Genomic DNA, 25,408 nt, shown 5'->3' with positions numbered 1-25,408 from the left:
CGGTACGCTGTTTTATAAACATACTGATTGAACAATATAAAAATATTGAAATAAATAAATTTATTCTTGTTATAACATTCATACAAATTGTATATTATAAATATATACATCTATTATATACGTTAGTTCAAACAGTAACATTAATATCACACTTATTTAAAATAGAAACAATGAATACAACACTTATCTTTCATAGAGTATAGAGTAGACAAGACAAAACTACTCTACCTACTCTACTAGCATTGCCCGTGGTTGCTTAACCAATATAATCTCGGGGAATTCTGATAAAAGCTTATTACTCCTAATGTTACAATTGAATTGGTGGATTATAACCATCACAATATCACAAAAACCGTGAGTGACAAAAATCCTAAACAACGGGAGCGCTTCGGCAGCAGGGGACCGGTTGATTCTTTACACAAATTTTCAATGTGTTCTGGAAATGGTTTGCAAAGAGGACGTGGTATCATGGTTTAAAGAATTGGAAAGTTATAAACGCATAGACGCAATGTGTACATTGTTAAATATGTGCTTGCCATTTGAACTACGTTTCATTGGCACATATCTCGAGGAGCTCGGGAAGCGCGACTTCCAAGAGTTGCGTGGTGCCGAACTTCGAGCAAACAATCCTTCAGACTTGGCTGCAGACATTGGTGGCGCAAACACAGATCCCCGAACACGACGGAAAATGGCTTTGTACGTGTCACTATTACGATCGTGCAACTTCGCATGTGCAACTACATTATACAATGCCATGGTCAGTTTGGAGAAGAGTGGTTTGTTGAAAGGTTTATATGGTGATCTCTTGGAAGAAATTTTATTACTATATACCATGGCACTTCACCATCCTGCATTCACATTTGATCAAAAGTCACATTTTGGTGAAATATTAGATAAATTGAAAGTAGAAGACCAGCGGTGTCAGTTCCAAGAGCAGACAGAACATATGAATGTGGCGCAAGTGAGCAGTTGTCACGCGCAACCCACTGTCGCGCCGAACATGTCAGTGCCCCCACCAGCCCTCTCCAGCTTAGGGCCACCACCAAACATCATGTATGTCAAATCACCCGGGGTACAGGTTAGTGTTCCATAATAAAACTATTAAACATAACTTTATTTTCTGTTATGAAACATAACTAAGGTAAACATGCTTATATGATTATCAGTGATTAATATGGACGGTGGTTCCCGAGTAGAAATCTTGTTCAATAACTCATAAAAAATATTATTTAAAATAACATTCTAAATAATTACTTTTTTGAATAAAATCACTCTTATCAAGTTATGTCCATTCATGTCTATATTAAGTTTTTGTTCGGAATCCCACGGTGTGGCACCATCTGTACTGATCACTGATGATTATTTATGGGATTATGCAAAAAGTATTGTTTTTGTGGGGTAGTGTCTTAATAAGAAATATATGAGATTATACATCTGACAGAAAAAAATGTGTATTGCGGGAAATTCCATTAAATTTGATCATTATTAACACCTTCAGTGTCAAGCGCCCCACCTAGTGCATTATTTCCTATTGGATATGTGTTAAGCAGGTTTTAAATATTGGGATTATAGAATATATTTGACTTCATAAAGTATTGCATGCTGAAATTTCTTATCAGCCTTATTTACCTTATTTTGATTATAGTTCCCTTACTGGTACAATAAGATTCTTATAAGGTTTCCTTGTGATGGCTTGATTTTAAGTGGCTTCTAGTCTAATTTATACATATGCTGGTTGTTGTCATGAAATATTGGTTAAAGTAATAAGTATCGAAAATTGAACATCTTGAAATAAAAAATATGCACAATAAATGAAAAAATATAACTCAATTATATATATGTAATTGTACAGTGTGGAGAATTATTTTGAGATTTTTACTATGTAATGATGCTTCATAGTATCAAATTGGTAAAAAAGGTTAATTTCCTATTTCTAGAACTATAGAAGTTGGTGCAATTTTGCTGTAGACTTCTAATATGTGGAATGATAATGTAGAATGAAAGAGTACCCAGTAGTTTGTATTATATTATAACATTGTCACTTAGCAAATACTATTCCATGTCTTTTTCAGCCTCAAAGCTCAGAAGGTATACCTCCGGAACTCAGTTCACCACCAGTCCTGAGCGGGGCTGGTGGGGCAGTTCCAATGCTAGGGGAGGTCACACACCCACCGCCAGGCTTGCCATTACCACAGTACAACATGGCAGAGTACATGGGACAACATCCATGGCCTGCCAACATCATTGTCTCACCACTAACTCAGCCTATTGAGGTTAGTATTATTTATAATCTACCTGTTTGCAACTAATATACCTGTGCTGTTTTCAGATTAAAATTTTCATTGTTGCCAGTTCATTGCTCCTGTTTTTAAAAACATGTCATAGAAGTTCTCTGTCACTCCTTAATGTGGAAAATTTCATTATTTTAATAAGAAAATTATTTAACACCAGAACTAAATGAAAGCATATTTATAACTTTAAAAATTGCTAGTTAAATACCAACTTTATTAACTAAAAACATGTTGAGGTTTTGAAAAATTATTTATATAACTTTGAAGTTGTTAAATGAGAACCATTTGCCAAAACACTCAACACAAACAAAATAAAAACTTGTTAAAAATGACAATAATTCATGTTCAGTTTAGTGTCATAAATTGAATCCTGAACCTTTGAACATATGAACTTAACTGAATATTTAAACTTGTTGTTCTGTTCTTCTCTCTTCTCAGTCGTATACTCTTGTCAGAGTAGTCATGGTCATTGCGGTTGAAGTACTATCCTCTCCATAGCGTCGTCTTCCCTGCGCGTAACGTGAGAACGTGACCGAAGTAGCTAAGGATTCGAGAGTGAATTATTGTCGTTCTTAGCCTTTTATTGTTTCTCAATACCACTCAACAATTATTATTTTTCCGAGACCACCAATTATTTAGGAGGTTATTCCTATATCTCAATAGTCAGCAAAGGGTGTTTGTTAGTAAATTCGCAGACCATTTCAGACGCTTTCAAGGACCAATAGTGGACCACCGGTTAAGGACCATAAATTCGATAAATTCAATTTTCTCCAATATGCTCTGAAATGTTCACCTTAAACACATATAACAGAAATACAACAATAACTGTAACAAAAATAGTACGGGAAGTTCTTAATTATTTGCGGACAGGAAGTTCATTACCTTATTGTTTTTTTTTTTACTTTTACAAAACATATATCCACTAAGAAAAATCAATGCAAACAGCCAATTATTATAGCCGCGGGCCGCGTCTACACGACCACGGGTAGCTATAGTCGTTCAAACAACTTTGTGAGTAGAAAAGGTGGGAAATTCTAATTTTTTATGGGACGAGTACCCTTCGCGTCGACATTTTAAAAATTTGCTGCTTCTTTCTACTGACAGAAATGACAGAATATTATATCATTGCAAGCTATGGGATAGAGTGAGATAGGAAGATAAACGACCTTACATGTCTCATTCGTACAATACCGTCGCACATGATCGTGCGAATACCTGCTTAATAAAATCAAAGACTATATACTTAACTTTGTTAGGGTTCCGTATCCAAAGGGTAAAACGGGACTCTATTATTTAGACTCCGCTGTCCGTCCGTCTATCTGTTTGTCTGTCTGTCTGTCACCAGGCTGCATGTATCTCATGAACCGTGATAGACAGATGAAATTTTCAAAGATGATGTATGATATTTCTGTTGCCGCTATAACAACAAATACTAAAAAATCAGCCAAGTGCGAGTCGGACTCACGCACAAAGGGTTCTGTACCATTATCTGTTATGGGAGGCCCCTTAAATATTTATTTTATTCTGATTTTTAGTATTTGTTGTTATAACGGCAACAGAAATACATCATCTGTGAAAATTTCAACCGTCTAACCATCACGGTTCATGAGATACAGCCTGGTGACGGACGGACGGAGGGGCAGCGGAGTCTTAGTAATATAGGGTCCCGTTTTACCCTTTGGGCACGGAACCCTAAAAAAGTAAGGAAACCTTGGTGGGCGAGTCCGACTCGCACTTTTCCGGTTTTAAAGGAGTCATTATTATTGAGCGATGCTTGATGCTGAAATAAGAATTCATTTTACCTTATTTCCTCGCGTATTTGGAGAAAAACACTATACACCTATATATGCAGCGGCAGGAATAGCAATTCGTGGATTCGTCTTTGTCGGACAAAATTGAAACATCCAAGAATTGGCGTTTGCAATAATGAACTATTTTTAATTTGCAGGTTATAAACTACCCGGTAAACGCGGGTGCGAGCACGGGCGCGGGCCCGCCGACGTCGCCGCTGGTGTCGTCGGGCGCGGACTCGCGCGCCGGCTCGCCGCGGCGGCGCCGCCCGAGCCGCGAGCGCTCGCCGCCCGCGCTGGCGGCCGCCATGCCGCCGCCGTCCGAACAGCAGCTCCCGCATCTCACGGCTAACTTTGACAATCTCTCCGTTAATGAGGTAGTTATAAAATAATCAAACGTCCTTAAACTACGTCCAAAAGAGAGGTATGGGCATTATGAATTTCATCTCGCTTTGTGTGGTAGGGCACAGCCAGTGGATGTCATTCCAGATCTAGAGCAGAGCCCAACTGGGGAAGTACCTCCACTTTACAGAAAACAGCAGCCAAATAACACTAGACCCTACTCATAGTGTTGTGTCCCTGTCGGTGAGTAAGGTTGCCAGAACTCAACGAGGGGGGGGGGGGGGGGGGTTACAGTCGGCAACGCGCATGTGACTCCTCTGGAGTTGCAGGCGTACATAGGCTACGGAGACTGCTTACCATCAGGCGGGTCGTATGCTTGTTTGCCACCGACGTAGTATAAAAAAAAAATCATCTTTATTTTGTAAGTCGGCGACGGCGACACTTTTTACCAGAGTGTATCAGCGTTTCGTGAGAAGACTCCACTGTTGAAAAAGAAACATAACAAAAGACAAATTTCAAGTTGTTGGTAGTGACCGCACCTGCGAAGCTTTAGCTTTTTTGTAGCCTTATTAGCTCCATTATGGATTTTACGGACGTTTTTTATCTACATTGTTTCTGTTTGTTTTTTAATGAAACTACCTTATTCCTTCCCGACATCATAACTCCAGCCTAAACCACTGAAGAAATGGCGCTGAAATTTTCAACATTAGGCGGGTCCATACAGAGCGAGCATATGCGCGAGGCAATTTGCTCGCGCACAAAACGGCCAATGCAGACGTGCCTCGGCCGAGGCAGAGCGCACGTTTTCATCGGGTGAGCGCGACCTTGGCCGAGCCTCTTGGTGTCGGTTTTTCGGCATGCTCAAAGGCGCCTCAGTCGTTTGCCGCGCACCGGTCGGGACGTGTTTGTTTGGTGCGCGTGGTTATTTTGTTCCGTACATCAAATTGGAAAATTTTATAAAGACCTATGTTGTTAATGAATATCCTTTTGCTTATCAAATACATGATATGGGATGCTTGAGATCCCAACTATACGAATAGAGGAATTAGAGAGGATTGATGTTTAATTTGATTGTAAATTTAATAAATAGACGGAAATTGATGTACGAGTCTTCCATCGCTAAATATCGCTGCGTGGGAAGCACCATCTCCCTGAAAGTGATAGGTTATAGGTATTCGCGGGCTTGGTTTCCGCAACTCGACGTCCTATTTCGCGCCTATTTGGGTGGTGGGTTGTCGGCACTACTCTTGCCAATCCAACTCTACCATGAAGCCTAGCAGACCCTTGATGTTGCTGACGACTTCTGGGAGAGACCCCGGCAAACCGAGGTATTGTGCCCGGTACTCTGCCAACCCTGGGCATTCAAGAATGACGTGGGCGGCTGTCTCCTCTGTCTCCATGCACGCTCTGCAGAGGGGGCTATCTGTAACACGTAGGGTTAGTAGGTGTCTGTTTAGTGGGGCGTGGCCGGTTATGGCCCCAGTCAAAAGCCGGAGCTGTGGCCTCTAAAGCTGTCTCAGCCTCCTCGACAAACCGGGGTCGATTGTCGGGAGGGCTTCCTTCGCCTGCCTGCATGTACCTAGGTTAGACCAGTACTGTTGGGGTTTTACCTTGGTGTTGTGTCGCAGCATGTTCCGGAGCCAGGCATAAGGCAGAGGTATAATTGGCTCCGGTCCTGCCAGCCTCAGTTTCGAGCCTCCTCTCGCCAATATGTCGGCCGCATCGTTCCCTCGCGAGTTGCTGTGTCCCTTGATCCATTGCAGAGTTACACTGGTGGTGGTGCTTACCTCTGACAGAGCTTTGTGGCATTCGTAGATTAGCCCTGAGGTCAAAGTATAACATTGCAGAGCTTGTAATACTGACCGACTATCAGAGAGTATGCGGATGGGGTAGTCCAATACTTTCCTTGAGGCAATTGCGTGTGCTGCCATTATGATGCCCATACATTCTGCCTGGAAGACTGTGTTGTGGGCACCTAGTGGTGTTGAGATATATATGTTTAGGTCCTCTGAGAATACACCAGCGCCAGTGCCTGACCTTGTCTTTGATCCATCCGTGAAGATTCTCAGCGACTCTTTCAGTTGAGTCCTTCACGAGGTTCTTCGTGTAACTGTATCTTGTATTTCTTGTCGAAGACGAATTGTTTGGGTATCCTGTCAGTCACCGCTTCTATTAGCGGTTCCTTACCTATCACCTCATAGAGGATCTCGGTGTGTGGTACCCTAGGTGGTCTCCAGAGATTAGATTTTTTGAGACGTACCGCCGTAGCTAGCGCTTCCTGTTGTATAAAGAGGTGCAGCGGCGGCAGGCCCAGTAAGGCTTCCAGGGCCGCGGTTGGTGTTATCCCCATGCAGCCCGTGGTCGCCATACAGGCCAACCTCAGGAGTCGTTGTAGTTTAGCTTCAACTATGGATAGTTTGGTGCGTGGCCACCAAACTATCGCACCTTAGCTTATTATTGGTCGTATGACTGCCTGGTAAAGCCATAGAGTTATCTTTGGGGTTAGCCCCCAGGTTCTACCCACCATTCTATGACATTGCCAGAATACGACTGTGGCTTTGTCAATTTTGCCGTTTAGGTGATTGCTCCAATTCAGTTTGCTGTCAAGTATTACCCCTAAATACTTTACCTCCGCAGATAGCTGGAGTTCAATGTCGAACAGTTTGGGAAGGCGGAAGTTTCCCAAGTTGCGTTTGTTGGTGAACATAACCTGTTCAGTTTTGTTGGAATTGACTCACAGTTCGTTGTTAACACACCAGCGCTCCACGATGGCTAGTGCAGAGCGGGTAACATCGCATACCGTACCTGCATGATTGCCGCTCGTCAGTATCACTATGTCGTCAGCATAGCCGATTGTGTAATAGTGATTATTGTTTAGTGTGGTGATCAGGTCATTCACCACAAGGTTCCATAGTAGTGGCGATAGGACTCCTCCTTGGGGGCATCCTTTTGCCATTAATGCCTGCTGTGTTTCGCCCGTCCCGAGTTTGATGGTTCGTTGGCTCAACATGTTGTTTATCCATTCTGTCATAACTGCATTCGCGCCATGACTTACCAGTGCTGCTGTAATGCTGCTGAACCTGGTCCTGTCGAAAGCCCCTACTATATCTATGAAGGTTCCTAAGCACATGGGTCTGTTTTTGATCGCCACCTCAATTTTAATAGAGAAAAACCACTTGATTTAAATATAAGTGTGTTTAATTTTCGTGGATGACAACAGTCAAAGTATAAAAGCGTTGCTATAGTAAACAACCAGTAAAAACGTATAATCTATGATGCATGTAGTTTACATATGTTCCAACAGCACCCCTTAAACTATATGTTCATAGTACACATCAAATACAAATTACTATTATCTACTAAGCACTAAGCACTAAGCATATAAAAATATCTAACGAAACGCTGGAACCTTTCAATACATAAAGGCTTTGTTAAAGCATCGGCCAGCATGTCGCCAGTACACATATACTTTATTACCAGCACACCATTTTCAACTATCTCGCGAATAAAATGATGTCTAACATCAATATGCTTAGTCCTTGCATAAAACATGTGGTTCTCAGACAATTTAATTGCAAATTGATTGTCATTGTAAACCACTACTTTGACATCTAACTTCAAACATTCCGACATGAATGCCCTAATAAACAATGCCTCTTTGCACGCATCAGATAATGGCATATATTCACTTTCCGTACTGCTAAGGGCAATTGTACGTTGTTTACGACTCTCCCAAGAAACTAAAGAATTGCCTAACTTAAATACATAACCAGTGTAAGATCGACGATCGACTACACAAGCCGCCCAGTCTGCGTCCGCTGACCCTGTCACGTTCAACCCACTCTTCTCATACTTGATGCTGTAGTCCATCGTACCCTTCAAATACCGAAGCACGCGCTTCGCGGCTTTCCAATGAGCTTCCGAGTAGCAATCGTTAAACTGACTTAACATACTTACAGCATGCGCGATGTCAGGACGCGTACAGACCGCGATATACATAAGGCAACCGATCAAGTTTCTGTACTCGTAGTCTCCAGTCTTCTCAGCTTTCTCAAGTTTCAAACCAACTTCCATCGGTGTTTTGGCAGGTTTACAGTATATAATAGGTTTCACACCATCATTGCTCTCGACGCACTCCCACAAATCTTCTTGGATCAGGATCATCTTTACCATGAATTTCCATGATCCGTAGTTCCCCATGCCATTTAATTTCTCAATAGCTGGAACAATAGCCGCCCCCGAACTGGACGTGCGCAGAATTTTCACAACATAAAGAATAACGCACACAGCACTCCGCAGACGCTCACTTCACATTAAGCGACTGTTACCATAAGCTCTGCTACCATAATAGAGAAAAACCACTTGATTTAAATATAAGTGTGTTTAATTTTCGTGGATGACAACAGTCAAAGTATAAAAGCGTTGCTATAGTAAACAACCAGTAAAAACGTATAATCTATGATGCATGTAGTTTACATATGTTCCAACAAATTTTACTTACAACTGCATGAAGTGCCGATTCTGTACATTTGCCAGGGCTGTAGGCGTGTTGGTTTGGATGCAAGGGCACATGAATTAGCACCCTCTCTCTAAGGTACCGGTCACACAACCTCTCCCTGAAAGTGATGCCTTTATTAAATTTGTGTCTTGCCATTTAATTTTTTTATGTGTAATTGAGAACATAGCAAGTCGAATCACTCCTTTTTTTTAATGCGTTTAAAATTCATCTTGACTCCATTTTCTAACCTCAAAAGAACCCATTTCCGTCGTGATTGATATTTATAGATTTGTTGCACCCAAAATCTTCTGCAACTTGTTCGTTTTCTTTTTTTACAAGCTTTTATTTACTTTCACCTGACCAATGTCTGTTTGTAATCAAATCTTGCAAGTTAAATTTGATCCACTTCCCGGTTTCCAATTGAGCTGAAAATTTTCATACATATGTAAGTCGGGTGACAATGCAATAGTATGGTACCATCGAGCTGATCTGATGATGGAGACAAGAGGTGGACATAGGAACTCTGTGATAAAACAACGCAACCTAATTGTGTTTGGGGTTTTTAGAATTTGCTCGACGAGTATTAGTTGCCTGTGGAAATAAAAGTACAGTCAGCGATAAAAGCTTGTACCAAAAATGAAATTTTAGCCAAAAAATTATTTGCTTTTGCATTGCTTTGAAAAGCAAAATAAAACATACTCGAGCCACGGCAGTGAATATGTGCAGCAACATTTTGAACAGTTGGCTGAGGGACGCCATCTCGCCGAGCAAATTGGCTCGGCTGAGGCAAAAGTTACACGAGCACGCGGCCCGTCGTTTGACGCGCGAAGAAATTTCCTCGCGAGGCTGCTCGCTCTGTGCGGACCCGCTTTTTGATCAAAAACAATTGGTTTAACTTACAATTTAGTTTTTTTTTTTTAATCAACCCTTAAAGGCCAGAGCACTCCGGCTGCGTGTACGAAGACGTGCACTTGCGCTAAAATGTTTGAGTCGCGCACGCACACGTCATGCAAGCGCTGTGCCGTCTCTTGTAAGGAACTGTATATTACAACGCGCACGTGGATGCAGCTACGCACACGTCACCGCTTTTTGGGGGGTAGTCTGGATCTGGCTACCGGGCCACATCAGCTTTGTTTCACCTAAGGAACAATCGTGCCAAGCGGCGTAGCCTTAGACAAAAGTGCACACTGCTCAATACATTTCTGCACTTACTTGCCCCAGTACAGTGGTCGAAGTATGTTTCGTTTTATTACTTTAATATATTCTATTTTATATTGAATAAGACTTCTTGACCATCAGGATTGTATCACCCCTTTTTAGGGTTCCGTAGCCAAATGGCAAAAAACGGAACCCTTATGGTTTCGTCATGTCCGTCTGTCTGTCCGATCATGTCACAGCCAATTTTTTCCGAAACTATAAGAACTATACTGTTCAAACTTGGTAAGTAGTCTATGAAACGCATTAAGATTTTCACACAAAAATAGAAAAAAAAAACAATAAATTTTGGGGGTTCCCCATACTTACAAGTGAAACTGAAAAAAATTTTTTTTCATCAAACCCATACGTGTGGGGTATCTATGGATGGGTCTTCAAAAATGATATTGAGGTTTCTCATATAATTTTTTTTCTAAACTGAATAGTTTCCGAGAGACACTTCCAAAGTGGTAAAATGTGTCCCCCCCCCCCCCCGTAACTTCTAAAATAACAGAATGATAAAGCTAAAAAAAATATATGATATACATTACCATGCAAACTTCCACCGAAAATTGGTTTGAACGAGATCTAGTAAGTAGTTTTTTTTAATACGTCATAAATGGTACGGAACCCTTCATGGGCGAGTCCGACTCGCACTTGGCCGCTTTTTTGCATTTACTTCTGACCACAGACTATAAAGACACCGCGACTACTACACGTAAAGCCCGACCAGAAATATATGATCATTGTCAAGAGGGCGCTGTTATTCTCAGGTATAGGGTGACAGTTTAGTTTAGTATGAAACATTTAGTTCCAATGAAATTCCGCAATATGGCGCGTGATCATATATTACTGGTCAGGCTTTAGTGTCATAGTAGGTAAAGTAGGTACTTGCTCCGTGAACAGCACTGCAGAGTTGCACACTTTACCATTTTATGCTGTAATAGCCCATTATTTATCCCTATAACTCAATTCTTGTAGTTATCTAGCTATTAGACCCACATTCATGTCGTACAAGTGGACACAACTGAAATAACTGGCTAACCTATACCAGAAATTAGTATGGCTTAGTTTAGTAAATTGGTATGATTACTAAACTAAATAGGGTAGAGCGCTTGGTCTTAATAAGATGTGACTAGGTAGATATTTACAATGTTGAAATGAATGCACTAAACAAATTGGCATTATGTAGCGTCATATTGTTGAAGAGGCTAGAAAGTGAGCAACAGGTGGACGAGTCAGTTTAAGGGCCGAACTATCTGGGGAGGTCCTCGAAAATACGGGTCCATCTATTACACTTTTGACAGAGTTATTACAAAATGATTTTTGAATAAATGAATGAAAATCTTTATATCAGGCAACTAGGGGCTCATACCGTATTGACCCTACAAGCTTTTATTTACTTTCACCTATCCCGTTGTCCGTCGGTAATCAAATCTTGCAAGTCAAATTTGACCCACTTTCTGGTTTCTAATAAAGCTGAAATGCATACATTATTTAAGTTGGGTGACAATGCAATATTATGATACCATCGAGCTGATCTGATGATGGAGACAGGAGGTAGCTACAGGAACTCTATGATAAAACAACGCAACCTAATGTGTTTAGGGTTGTTAGATTGTCTCGATGAGTATTAGTTGCATGTGAAAGAAAAGTACACTCAGCAGTAAAACTTGTACCAAAAATGAAATTTTCGCCAAAAACTTTTGTTAAATACTTTTATGGGAGAATACAAATTCATATTCTAACTGCTTAATATCAAAATTCAAAAAAGCCAATTTTATTACGTAGTTGTAATTTTATGTCTGTCATTTCATCTCAACAAATTATAAAAATCCACCAACATAATAACATCCCGCCAATTTTTTTAATTATTAAATATAGTCAATAGCCTTTCGACCATCTATTGCTATATCTACGAGCAGTGACGTGAAAAAAATGCAAACGTTAAAGAGCTTTGTTGAAAAGTGTTATTGCATCTGTCATCAGAATGTTACAAAAATACTGAGGATCCGTTTAAGGACATATTCTTTTCTTCTACTTTTATTTCCTAATTGCAACACAATAGGTACCGAATATATGCCGTTAAACGGATCTCCACTACCTATTTTGTTACATCCCGCATAGCCCTGACCTTACACCCTCTAATTTTACCTGTTTCGGGCTGTTCAGAATTCTTCAGGTAGTGTTTTTTAAGTTAAGATCACGAGAAGACTGTCAAAACTACTGGTCGCAGCTTCTTGAGCAAAAGTCCCAAAAATTCAATAGAAATGGGATTATGTCCTGCACCTTATAAAACAACGTCCCTTGCCGTGTCTATCTGTATGTTCTCGATAAACTCAAAAACTTCTGAACGGATTTTCATGCGGTTTTCACCTACAAATAGAGTGATTCTTGAAGAAGGTTTAGATGTATAATTTGTTAACGTTTTGGGTTAATTGGTTGAAATATGACGGTGTTTGCTAATACCCCACAGAGCGAGCAGCCTCCGTGCAGGCCGTGCAGGCCGTGTGCTCGTGTAACTTTTGCCTTACTTGAGCCAACTTGGTGAAAAATAGAATAGAGATACTACTCCTAAAAATACGGGTTTACAATGATGTATAGAAAAGTGTATTCGAAGCGTTTATAAGCACACAAAAACATTCAAAAGTTCTAGACAAAAAAAGGCGGAAAGCAAGACATTTAGTTTTTCGCCAATATCGCAAAAAGTATTATTAATATCATCAAATTAAATACGGTAGTCAAATTGAGCAGTTCATACGTGATGATGAATGAGTTTATCATGTAATTTTAATGAATATCTTAGGAGTTATCGTAAATTAAAAATGTATACTCGAAAAAATCAGCTTGGTTTTCGATTTATGAAAGTCATTAGAATGATATCAGTAACAATTATTTTTCACCCCAAAAAACTATATTTTCTCATGTCCAAATAGTGCACTTTAAAATGACACAATCTTTGTTTTTACGAATAAAGTATAATGATGGTTGCGAGTGAAATAATCATGTCAAAATGACGCTAAGGTTTAGGCAAGGCATAGTTCCTCCGCCCACGCCCCACCATCCCTTCCGCCGCCCATCCCACCGCGTCAAACGCATGGTTTCCTAATAACAGTATAGACAAAAATCGGACTTTTGAAGTGAATGGTTGTTACTCGAAATTAGGTGGTGACTGGAGGCAGATGCATATGTATGTTATTGTCTTTAAGTGTTGTGTTTTTGGTAGGGGTAATTTTTTATTACGCTTTACTCCCCGTGCGAAGCCGGGATGGGTCTCCAGTTACTAGGTACAGTAGGTACCTAAAAATGGCAAGAAATCGAACAAAATGGTACATTTATAAATGTAAAGAAACCATGTTAAAAATGTCTTGAATTTGCATATAAAATGCGAAAAAACTTTCACCACACCAGCTCGTGAAGGCTCTTTTGATTGTTCAAAGACATGAGAAAGTTGCATTTTATCCACAAGAGTGGCAAAGTAATTTGATGAAAATTTAAAGTTGATTCCTTATGATGGATGGTAGAATTGACTCTTAAGTGATATTTACATACATTCGTTCGGATTAAATTTGATTTGTTGTACAGTTACTATTTTCCTCGCGTTGGTGTGGTGCAAAATTTTGAGTTACATTTGATGGCAAAATTTGTTTAACCCTCGTGCCTTGAAAACCTCGCAACGCTCAAGATTCAACTGTTAGAATTCAATTTTGGAATGTGTCGCTTGCTGGGGTATGAATATTAGCACGAGCGGTTAAACAACAACTTTTCTCCGTTGTGAAACAAATAACTACTTCCTTTTCCTTGACGTATTCATCAGACCAACAGATATACAGACAGCCCTTTTCTTATGTTCTTGAACGTTTGTGCTTACGTGCTTTAAATACCAATCGAAGCTCATTACACAAACTTGTCTCATTCTCAGATACGACACACAATGGACGACAGGTTACGTGAAATAAGCGCAATGCAGCAACAGTACCGGTCGCTGGAGAAGCTGAACGGCGTGCGGAGACGGGCGGGCGCGTACCTGCCGGCGCGCTCGTCGTCGGACTCGGGCTCCAGCGCGGCGTCCAGCCCGCCCGGCACGCCGGCGCCGGCGCCGCGCCGCGCGCCGCCGCCCGTGCCCTACCTGTACCCGCGCCAGTACGGCTACCCGCCGCCGCCGCCCGCCTACCGCCCGCCGCCGCCGCCCTTCGCCAACGGCGAGCCGCCGCCCTACCCCGCGCCCCAGCCCTACGGCGCCTTCGTGCCCGTGCTGTACGCGCCGCCCAAGCTGTCCTGCTGGAACTGCGGCGCGGCCGGCCACGCGGGCCACGAGTGCAAGGAGCCCAGCATGGAGGAGATCACGCGCGCGGGCGGCTACCAGCTGGACTTCGGCGCGCCGCCGGAGCCCGCCGACAAGTAGCCCCGCCGCCGCCAACGGCGACAGTGACTTACCAAAGTGTCAGGGTGGCGGACGTTCGCGATCCACCGCCGTTCTCGCGCAGTTCGCGCGGCCAAGTGTGTTGTACGGGGCAAGGGCGGTTCTTGCGTACAAAGATTCCCGCGTCGATGGCCGTCCGGTCGTTACGTGTCGGGATTTGAGAACGGTCATTAGATATGAATAATGTTTAAGAGTAATTGCACTTTTGATTTATCCGTTTAGAGCGGACCGAATCGATTTGGAAAAAATCTTTAGTTTATCAGATCAAACTACAGACTGCATAATATTTCTGTATTTATAGGCATTTTGATCTGTAACTGATGTGCTATTCCTGTATAAGAATGTGTGATTGTGCCGATTGGTGAAGATGGGTATTGATAATTGAGATTTTGCTGATAATCTTGCGTTCACCTAATTACTGATAGTCTTTTTTCATTTCATCTTCATCTATGGGACCATTTTCGTTCAATTGATTGCATGTACATATTTTCTTTGCTCAGTGAACTAAAAGTTTTAGGTTAGTGACAAAAATGTAAGTATAATGTTTTTTTTAGACAGCTAGGAGGCAGAGACACTTTGCAATCGTTTTTCACAATCAGTTTTGCACATTATAACCAGTCCAAATTAAAAGTGCAATTATGAATAGACATCATTTTTATATTTGAAATTCCGTATATTAGATATTTTGGATACAAAAATGACAGCAGCATCTATCTAGTTGTACAGTCTATTTTTTGCTATGTTCACCAAAACAAAGCAAAATGAATATCTCCTAATCGTCTTTTTTAACTGGAAAACATCCAATCAAATTGAATAAAAAAAATACTGCTTACGTAAAATTAGTAAATTTGTTTGCATTGTATTGTGTGTGCCATATTGAAAGAATTCTGTTGAAAAAAAGACTGTCTCACATACACATACCCCGGTGAAAAAATCTCATAACTAGCATTTATGTTGATCAGTAGTTAATAATTTACATTAAAGTAGAAAACAAACAACCGTCAAATCCCCAACGATCTCAATCTGTCAGTGATTTCATTTAAAGATTGTCTGATCGTTACCTGATTCACTAACAGCACCTACTCAAACCTAAATTTGAAAAAGACTGGAAAATATCGTTTCATATTTTGAATTATGTAAATGTTCCATTGAAATCATTATCTAACCATCGTGACATTTTAGTACATCGCTATTAGTACAAGTCTACATTTTATAAGCAGTTTTAATGTCGATTTTTTTTTTCATATTCTTTGTGCCAATCGATAAACGGCGCATTCACATAGATGAAGAAGTTGTTATGATTTGGTTACTCTTTTTATAACTCCGCAAGTCCATTTTAATTATTTTATTTGAGACGATATGAGTGTGACCATAATCTCGTATAGATTATGGTTTCGGACATTGCTTCATATTACAGAATGTACATTCAGGAATACATATTTTAAACTACAATTTTTATATGACAACAATAGGAGTAACCATTAATTATTGAAAATATTCATGAAAGTGTTTAGTAACAGCATTTATTTGCAACTTTCGAAATTTGTAAATCTTAGGTATATTTGTAAAACAAACCAACATTTCGAAATATTTTTCTTTAACTATATAGGTTTCTAAATAAGATATTATTATTATTGATATAAAAATGTGTTGTGTTGATATCTAAATATTTGCTGCTGCCTTTCATACAATTTGTGGTATAAAATCGTACAAAACTAGGAAAATCTAGACACCGCATACTAATTTTGTTACCAATACAATTATTAAAATACCTGTAACACATCAATCCAAATCAAAAATTGTAAAGGACTCCACAGCAGTAACTAAGGTTCTAAACCGGGCACAATATGCGGTAGAATGTTGAAGAAGATAAGGAGTAATAACCGTGCTATTTGAAATTATTTCATAACTATATCGCATTTTAAAGTGCCCAACTACCAAAAATAATGGTTTATACCTTCTTTTGCGAAGTTCTTTATAATGTAAAAAACGCAGAATAGCGAAAAAACCTTTTTGGGGTATGCAATAAAATTTAATAGAACTTAACTTTCCAGTTACTTAAAAAGTAACGTTCGTTTTTAATTTTCTGCTTGTCTCAGTATAATCCAGTCCATTAAAGAAATAAGTTGTATTTATAGAATTAGTTTGTCTAAGGGCATCGTTATGTATCTGAGAACCTTCCTACGACTTGTTGCGAATATGTATGTATATAGGACCAGATTTGCAGTGAATTAAAAACGCATGTAAATATACGTTGTACATGATTTTCCATAAGAATTAAATACTATATCTTGGAAAGCCTTTAAATAAATTATAAAAAAAAAACAAAAAAATTAAATCATGAATTTTTTTTAGTGATTTGACGGTATACAATGCGCGACGGCTGACATTTTGATAGAGAAGTTTATTTTTCTGTCAATTGCCTTGTAACATTCATATTGTCGTGAGTGTTTTGATACAAAATGTAAAAATCAAAGAATAGAAAAAAAAAGCGGACCTAAATGGTATATTCAATAGTAAATTTTGAGGACGAAACATGTACTGAATGGTTTTCTTTGACCCAAGACTGATTTTTAATAATAGCGATTGATTCGGCTTTCGATATTATGAATTTGTCTATCTTGATAAACGAATAGACTCGTACAAAAGTTGGTTTCCAAACTGTTGTTTATTACTAAGAAATGTTGTATTGTGATGTAATTAAATGAAAATTAAGCACGCATCGATGAAATATTCAGAGGGTAGTGACGTAGTCCACCACTATGAATGTTTGTAATATTGTGCGCCACGCACGATCAGGTTTAACTGAAAAGTTTAACAGTAAATCGTTTACTGATAACTCAATGTCATCCTAGACAAAAACTGACAGCGTGTTGTGACCCACGATCGGTTTGAAACGAGAGTGAAAATGTATGAGTTAAACTTTTAATTAAAACTGTTCGTTAAAATCGTCATCGCATACACGAGTACATATTATAGTTCTATAGAACGTATGTACGAGTTGAACTTTATTGCTTAAGGAATTTACAGTTCCATAGAACGAATAGGAAGTACCCCTTTTCTGTACCACTTTGATTAAACCATTTTGAGTCTATTGAACAAGGGATTATTTTGATCAAGCTCATCATTGCAATGCTCTTTTAAAATTAATGTGTATACCTAATAGTCATTGTAAATAGTTACAAATATGTAAGAGAGTGCACGCTAACTTTGACGTGAACGTATTGTGTAAATAATTCAGTTTATATACTTAGTTAATATTTAGAGATTGAGTATATTTGTAAATTACCTTGTAATATGAGTGTCCCTATAGGAATAATATTTGAGTGTTTCTGTACGATCACTGTCACAAATCACAATTTTGCATTTTTAAAGTTCCCGTTTTTATCAATATTTCAAATTAGAAGGCTTGTCTTTGACGGCGTAAATTATAATAACCAGTGTTTTTGGAACTTTACGGATGCGTGTCACAGTTGGGGGGAGGACCGGTACTGGCTGTGGCCGAGCCGTTAGTGGCTTATCCAAGTAATCTTCGAATAACATCCTTCACACTCCAAAGTTCTGCTCACGGCGAGAAATGAATTTTCTTCAAGTTTTCAAAGATTTGCTTTAAAAGGCAATGAATTTTATGAAATATTCAATGCAGTATCATATTTTATAAGTCTACATATCACATAGTGTATCCTGTAGTGGATATTAATGAATCGTCTCGTTAAAAGTGGTAGCATATACGGTTTTTTGCTTTTTTATAGCTAACAATCACTAAATTATGAGAATACAAGTCATCATAGCAAGTTAACAGAATATTCATTTGTTGCCACGAGCTTTTCCATCGATGCCATAGGAGTATGTATGTACTTGTAAGTAAAGCATGGGACAATTACTATAAAATCTAGGTACATATTATTTTGATAGCATCCCTTATAAAGGTTGTATGTCCACATAAAGTAACTATTGTCTTATTTATATTAATTTTATCATGATATTTAAAAAAAGTTGGAATTTAGAGTAAACATAAGAAACATAACTTAATAATAGTAGGTATTCTATTTTGTACTATGCCTAATACTAGCGCAGTCTCGCGTGACTACAATACCTACAAACTGCATATCATCTCAATACGAATGAACTCAGTGACTGCGAGCAGTATTCGACTTTTTTTAGAGATGGCTCTGGACATAAAGGAAATTCAGTGGCGAATTGTTTCAAGTCTTCGAAATTCTGTGATGGCGCTTGTGCATAATGTGCATGTCTATTTTCGCTACATAAAATACGGGATATCGCATAGCACACGTAGCGACGCTTGACATACAATGGCCCAATTACTAAATTTTGAAGTCGACATATATGCTCAAAGTTGATGACTGCTTTTGTTTTCGCGCTTCCTCTAATCACCAACTTTTCGCCAGATGTTTAATATTTCTAATGTCTAAGCGTATGGCAATCATTTCTGTAAATCTAGAGACTCAATTCATGTAAGCGCTTCACTACTGCAATTTTAAAGTTGTTGGTTGCTATGCTATGCAGTTTTATTTTGTACTAGTAGAAGTATGAAAATATTTTTTTACGTTGTACAGAAGGTTATAAATGTGATAAAATAATTTTTGACATAATTAGAAAATGTGATTTAGTAAGGTGTGTAGATTATTATAACGGATGTAAAAGAACTCGCTTTACTAAATTTATTGTACCGATTACCTACAGCTAAACGTTGTTTTCCCACATTTTATATTTGGGTACTTATTATTCTAAGCTGTTGTAATACTAATAAAAAAATATATTTTCAGGAAAAACAATGTTTCGGCCCAGTATTGTATGTCCTAATTCCCCACCAATGCTGTGAACCATTCGCTTCCTGAGAATTAAACAACCAAAATATGGATTTTCCTTTTTTATTTTCCACGTTTCTATACCCATTGGTGATTTTGTTTGTATGAGTCATTATTAAGCCTTTCATGTGTCTTGTGGTAAACAATCGTGGGTGAGCTAGTGTTGGTTAAGATTCAAGTCCTTCGAGTCCTGTGCTGTAAGACTCGACTCAGTTTTTCAGACTCTGGTCATTAAGTTGGAACTTGGGTCCTTGTCCTTGAGACCTAAGTATTTTGTAAAGAATTGAGCGCTGTAAAGATAATTCTCAAATGATGTACAGTCCACATCAAAAGTAACGGATCAAACAAGGTGTCAAAAGTATCTACCATTCTGTAACAGCTGAACGAAAAGTGATGGTTCTATATGTAGAACAATTATTAAGACTAAAAGATATACTTTTGAACGTGAATATCAAAGATTGATCTATATTTAGAAAAGTTATCACGAATATTAGATACTTTTGTCGCGTTATTTCGTCCGTTACTATTGATGCTGACTGTACCTACAAAAATTTTCTAAAAGGCATTGTCGCCACATTAAATTCATGGGTTATGCACAAATAATTAAAAATGTCAATTTTCCTTTGTGTTATTCATAGATAAAACCTATAAAATTGTCGTCAACGTTTATTCGAAGACTCGAGTCCTTTTAAGTTGCACTTGAAAAACTCAATAAAGATGCGACTCGGTTGTTGTTGATATCGCCGGAGGCGCGGGGGGGGGGGGGGGGTCAGACGCCGCAGAGAGGCATACATAGTAAAAGTTTCAACTCTAGGCGGGGGGACAGCAGCCTATAACAAATTATACCTATAACAGGAATCGAAAGCGAAAAATTATTTGGGAAGATTCCGAAATCTTAACAAATAAATGAACTGCCAAATAAAACTTTCAGCAATACTTAGCACTTTATCTGCCAGTTAAGCTTATTTTAAGATTGTAAACTAACGACTTTATTCGTCAGATAAATGGCAATAAGTAGCTTGTTCAGGACTTTACTTGGACATTTCTGAAACAGACCCTTAGAATATCATCTAGTGAATATTTGTACTTTATCTCTTCGCTGTTTATCTCCACTTGCTTCTCGGCCTTTACTTTACCATCTTTCCAGGCAACAATTTGCAAAAGTACTTTCTACATTCTTCATAATGTCGTGAGAGGGCGCTGTTTGCTAGGCTTACCTTGGGCTTACCGTTGTGTTGTCTACCCTGTACCTTTGACCTAACCAAAAGTGGAGATTCCGGATGATTGTGATTCAGGAGACGTGTTAACGAATAACAAGACGTGATGAAGATTTTAAAGGGAAATTTAATCAATTTGGTATCAAAGTATCTTTATGAAAAACTCCAAATCTTGATAATTATTTTGAATAATTAATAGAACTGCATGGCGACAACCATTTGGAGACACTTGACTATTGACTTACGGGCGGTATTTATTTATTTACATTTATTACATTTCGTGTAGGGGAGCCACCCGATTTGAAATGCCCAATATGGTGAGGGGGCAAAATGTCACTAAGTTGTTGCACGAGATAATTCAAAGTTTCTACGGAACCCTCGGTGCGTGAGTAAAACAAACTCGCCCTTGGTTGGTTTTTTTTGCAAGCTTTTATTTAACTTGTCCTGTTAGTAGGTATGTATGGTTGTGTGGGTCAAATCTTGGAAGCTAAAGGCCATGTCAGGATAAGCTAAGTGAATCTGCCCCCAGCGAGTTTTGGCTTGTAATTTTTTTTGGTGATGTGGCTTTATATTAGTAGCAAGTATGCAAAATATCAGCCTCCCAAATGTTATAGATTTTGGTAAAATTATATATATATTTTTTTTTTCTTGTATATTTTTACTGAGGTGTGCCAATAAAGAGTATTCTATCTATCTATCTATCTATCTATCTATTAGTACATTATGGTACAAGTGTGCTAAGTTGGTAAGTACACACGAGGCGATATTGTGCGCGCGAGCTGTAAGCGAGCGCGCAATAAGAAAGCCGATGTGGGTAATGACCAATGCACACGCGTTTCATACGACGTTTTTCAACACACTTGCGAGGAAAAAACAAAACTTATTCATTAGATTTTTATTGTCAAAATAGTAAAAGTACAATTTTCAAAATGGTGCCTTACAGTTTTAACATCGAACCAAAGCGTGCTGGGCTTGTTTTCCAATAAATACTAGGCGTTTTTGCTGATTTTACATTGAATAAAAGTTTCATATGCCGCTAATTATTTTTCACCCGATTTTGATGGTGAAAGGCTATCGTTCTCGGCTCTTGCCTGGTATTACTGGCAGTGTCAATTTTATGTTTATTTCATTTTCAATGCTTGACAATGACATTTTCGTCAATATATAAACTAAAAACATGCAAAATTATTCAAATTTTATGACAAATACGGAAAATGGCTGGCGCGTTATTTTTTTTAAGCACGATTCCAATGCGCGCGCAAGGCTAAGGCGCGAACGAAATCGCATACAGCCAAGTTAAAAATGTAAAAAAGTAAATATTTTCGTATTTCTATTTGACGGATGGAGATCAAATCGATAAAAGGACATTGACAGCTGACATGTGTCAGATTTGACAGGTGCCGCAGGTAGTGTTGTGCCGAAATTAGTGTTGATTATGTCGATAGTTAGTGTGTTCTTTTTATAAGAACTGAATGAATGCGAAATTGTATTTAGATATAAGATAGAAATATTTGACGACGAAGTAGTGAAATATACATGATGAAATGCTATGTTTATTAATTTGTGTAATTTACGAGATAATTTAATCTATAAATTGTTTGGTGTGATAAAACCTCGTAATTAAAATGTATTACTCGACCAAAGTAAGAAGGCTCCGTTTCCATGCATATTATTAGCAATGAGTTACCTTCTTAACTCAGTCGGATAATATCATGAAAAAGCACGAGTGTTATATATAGTTTAATATCTAGGATTATGAGCCAAAAATCGGTGGAATAAAAACGTCGTTTTGAGCAAGTGTGTTGAAAAAATATATATGATCGGACCCGGGTATGTCCTTAAACTACGTCCAAAAGAGAGGTATGGGCAATGTGAATGTCATCTCGCCTTGTGTGGTAGGGCACAGCACAGCAGATGTCATTCCAGATCTAGAGCAGAGCCCAACTGGGGAAGTACCTCCACCTTACAGAAAACCGCAGCCAAATAACACTTGACCCTACTCAGTGTTGTGTTCCTGCCGGTGAGTAAGGGTGCCAGAGCTCAACGAGGGGGGTGGGGTTAGGGTCGGCAACGCGCATGTAACTCCTCTGGAGTTGCAGGTGTACATAGGCTACGGAGACTGCTTACCATCAGGCAGGCCGTATGCTTGTTTGCCACCGACGTAGTAGGTATTTAAAAAAAAAATCTTTCTTGAATATTCTTTTTTTAGCTAGCCGATTTTGACTTGCGTCACATATTTTATGCATATGGTATGATACGACATCAATTATAGGACATATTGCCATACAAAAAAAAACCTTTTTTTTAAGTACTTTTGCGTCAGCGACACCTCCAAGTTTTTCACCAAAGCTAGCGTCTTTAATAAGCTACAAAATGAATGTATTTACTTCATTTTATCTGTGGTATAACAGGACGTTTTTTTTATTGAATACATCACTACATTTTCTTTAGCCGTTCGAAGGAATGCTTTTTTAATTTTTGTCAATGGCCAGTGTTCATTATAAATTTTTCTCTAAAAAGTTTTTAATAAATTAATTTTAACAAGCAGGTAAAGAAAATGTACAGTGATGTATTCAATTAAAAAAATACCCTGTTATACCACAGATAAAATAAAGTAAATACATTCATTTTATAGCTTATTAAAGAGGCTAGCTTTGGTGAAAAACTTGGAGGTGTTGCTGTGACGTAAGAGTACTTAAAAAAAAATTATTTATTTTTTGTATGGCAATGTGTCCCATAATAAATGTCATATAATTGCCTTTACTATATGCACAATATATGTGACGCACGTCAAAATCGGCTAGCTAGAAAAAAAAAATATTGTAGAAAGATATTTTTTTTAACCAAAATCTATAACATTTGGGGGGGGCTGATATTTTGCATACTTGCTACTAATATAAAGCCACATCATAAAATAAAAAAAATTACAAGCCAAAACTCGCTGGGGGAAGATTCACTTAGCTTATCCTGGCATGGCCTTTGGCCCACGTCCCGGTTTTCAATTGAGCTGAAATTTTGCATACATATGTAGATCGGATGACAATGTAATATTATGGCTGATCTAATGATGGAGATAATAGGTGATCATGCGAACTCTGTGATAAAATAACGCAACCTAATTGTGTTTGGGGTTTTTAGAATTGTCTCGATGAGTACTAGTTGCTAGAAAAATACAGTCAGGGCTCAGCTTGTACCAAAAATGTAAGTTTTGTCAATATTTTGTTATGGGGATTTCATGGCAGAAGACGGTATTTCATTTTTATAGTTATGCCAAAATATTCTCCCAGCAGCGAACTCTCTTTAGTTTCGGACAGATAGAAACTTTACGTTTAAATCAAACTTGCTTTCAAGTTGCAGGGCACGTTCTTCGTAAAAGATGTCCCAAAGAATAATATTTGTTCCCAGTTTTTCAGAAGGACTTTCAGATTTCGAACTATTTGTTGGTGATAACTTTGAATTCAGTTTTCTTTCGGAAATTCTGTGTAGGTATAGGTAGCCATTTTACAAAATATTTTTCACCACCCCAGCTCTTAAAAATTGCATTATAACCATAAGAGTGGCAAAGTAAGTAAACTAGCCAAAACAATTCCTGAACTTTAATTACATACCAAGTGAACTACAAGCTTGTCACGAATAGGTATAGATGTCAATTATTTTGCTGGCAAAATTAACAACGTCGGATAATATTGATCTTGGCTCTCAATTCACTTTTATGTTTTGATGGTATATTATTATAAGTTGGTAGGTACTTACCTATTCATCATAGTTGATTCCGAAACAAAAAAAGTATTTTGCTATTACAAATCACCTACCTAAATAAAAACTGTTTTTTGGAGAATATTATGAATCGTAAAAAAACACTGTTCTTTATCTTAGGTTTGTAATCACACTATTGCCCAGCTGGATGCCAAATGTCAACTTGTTAAGTGATCTGGAAGTGGGTTAGGTTTTTGATGTTTTAGGTCAGTCAGTCAATGAGAAAAATCCCAATACTATGTTTAGATGTTTGTATCTTAATAACGTGTTGAACTATATTCATGAAATTTGGGTTTCTATTAGGTAGCTCTCTCTAATTTCATAGATTTTGAGTAATATAAATATAAACAATTATTTGCAAGAATACGTCGTAGGTACAAGGTATAAATAAATATTGTCACAGTATTCAGCCGAAACAGCATGCAAATGCTTGCATGTACCTACGTAAAATCGTAGGGCACAAAAGTGGCTTCAAATGGTTCGTAGATGAAGACCAGGCTGCGTAGCCAACGAGTAAATGTACGCTACGCGTAGCGTAGTCATTGAGGTATAGTATTATTAGAGTCGGCATCTCTAACAAAATGTTTTCGCACCTCAACCTGTGCCGGCACTTCATTGCATTTAGTATGTCTCCGACTAGTGGCGAGATGCCACACATGTGACAAAATTTAAAAAGATTATAAAAATTAAAAATGCCTTCGTGCGTTATGAAAATGTATTCTAATAATATCAAGAAACATAATAAAAGCAATATAATAACAATCCACTGATTATTTTGTAATGTCACTTTATACACTCGCGGCGGTACGCCATTTTCTTTGGAGCATAGATTACATTTCGCTGATGTAACACGTAGGTACTAATGATTACCTACCTTATTGTTTGCTGAATATATACACAATGATGATATATTACTCTTTATCCCGTAATTTTTTGTAGCGTTTTTCTTATATTCAAAAAGTATATTATGCTAAGAGGCGCGATTTGATAGAAATTGCTACGAGTACGAGAGTCAAATTGAAAGAGTTTTATGACTACTTTTATAAATTTGCTTGCAATGATACTTAG

General features: G+C 38.3%; 1 protein-coding gene across 1 annotated transcript; it reads left to right on the top strand.

Moving 5' to 3' along the window:
- Positions 1 to 116: 116 nt before the first annotated feature.
- LOC133517794 (bromodomain-containing protein 4) lies at positions 117 to 19,420 on the top strand. The gene is made up of 4 exons (XM_061851216.1): positions 117 to 1,078; positions 2,073 to 2,273; positions 4,240 to 4,458; positions 14,038 to 19,420. The coding sequence occupies exons 1-4, from the start codon at positions 443 to 445 to the stop codon at positions 14,518 to 14,520; spliced, it is 1,539 nt and encodes a 512-aa protein (XP_061707200.1). The 5' UTR covers positions 117 to 442; the 3' UTR covers positions 14,521 to 19,420.
- The last annotated feature ends 5,988 nt before the right edge of the window (positions 19,421 to 25,408 follow it).

The sequence above is a fragment of the Cydia pomonella genome, chromosome 5, assembly GCF_033807575.1.
Source record: "Cydia pomonella isolate Wapato2018A chromosome 5, ilCydPomo1, whole genome shotgun sequence".
NCBI classification, from domain to species: Eukaryota; Metazoa; Arthropoda; class Insecta; order Lepidoptera; family Tortricidae; genus Cydia; species Cydia pomonella.
This window is presented reverse-complemented; position numbering and strand designations above follow the sequence as displayed.

Bases quoted from the DNA above. Each gene is read 5' to 3' on its own strand.
- LOC133517794 (XM_061851216.1), top strand. From the start codon at position 443: ATGGTTTGCAAAGAGGACGTGGTATCATGGTTTAAAGAATTGGAAAGT. The intron at 2,274-4,239 runs GTTAGTATTATT...TTTAATTTGCAG, and splicing joins CACTAACTCAGCCTATTGAG to GTTATAAACTACCCGGTAAA. The intron at 4,459-14,037 runs GTAGTTATAAAA...TCTCATTCTCAG, and splicing joins ACAATCTCTCCGTTAATGAG to ATACGACACACAATGGACGA.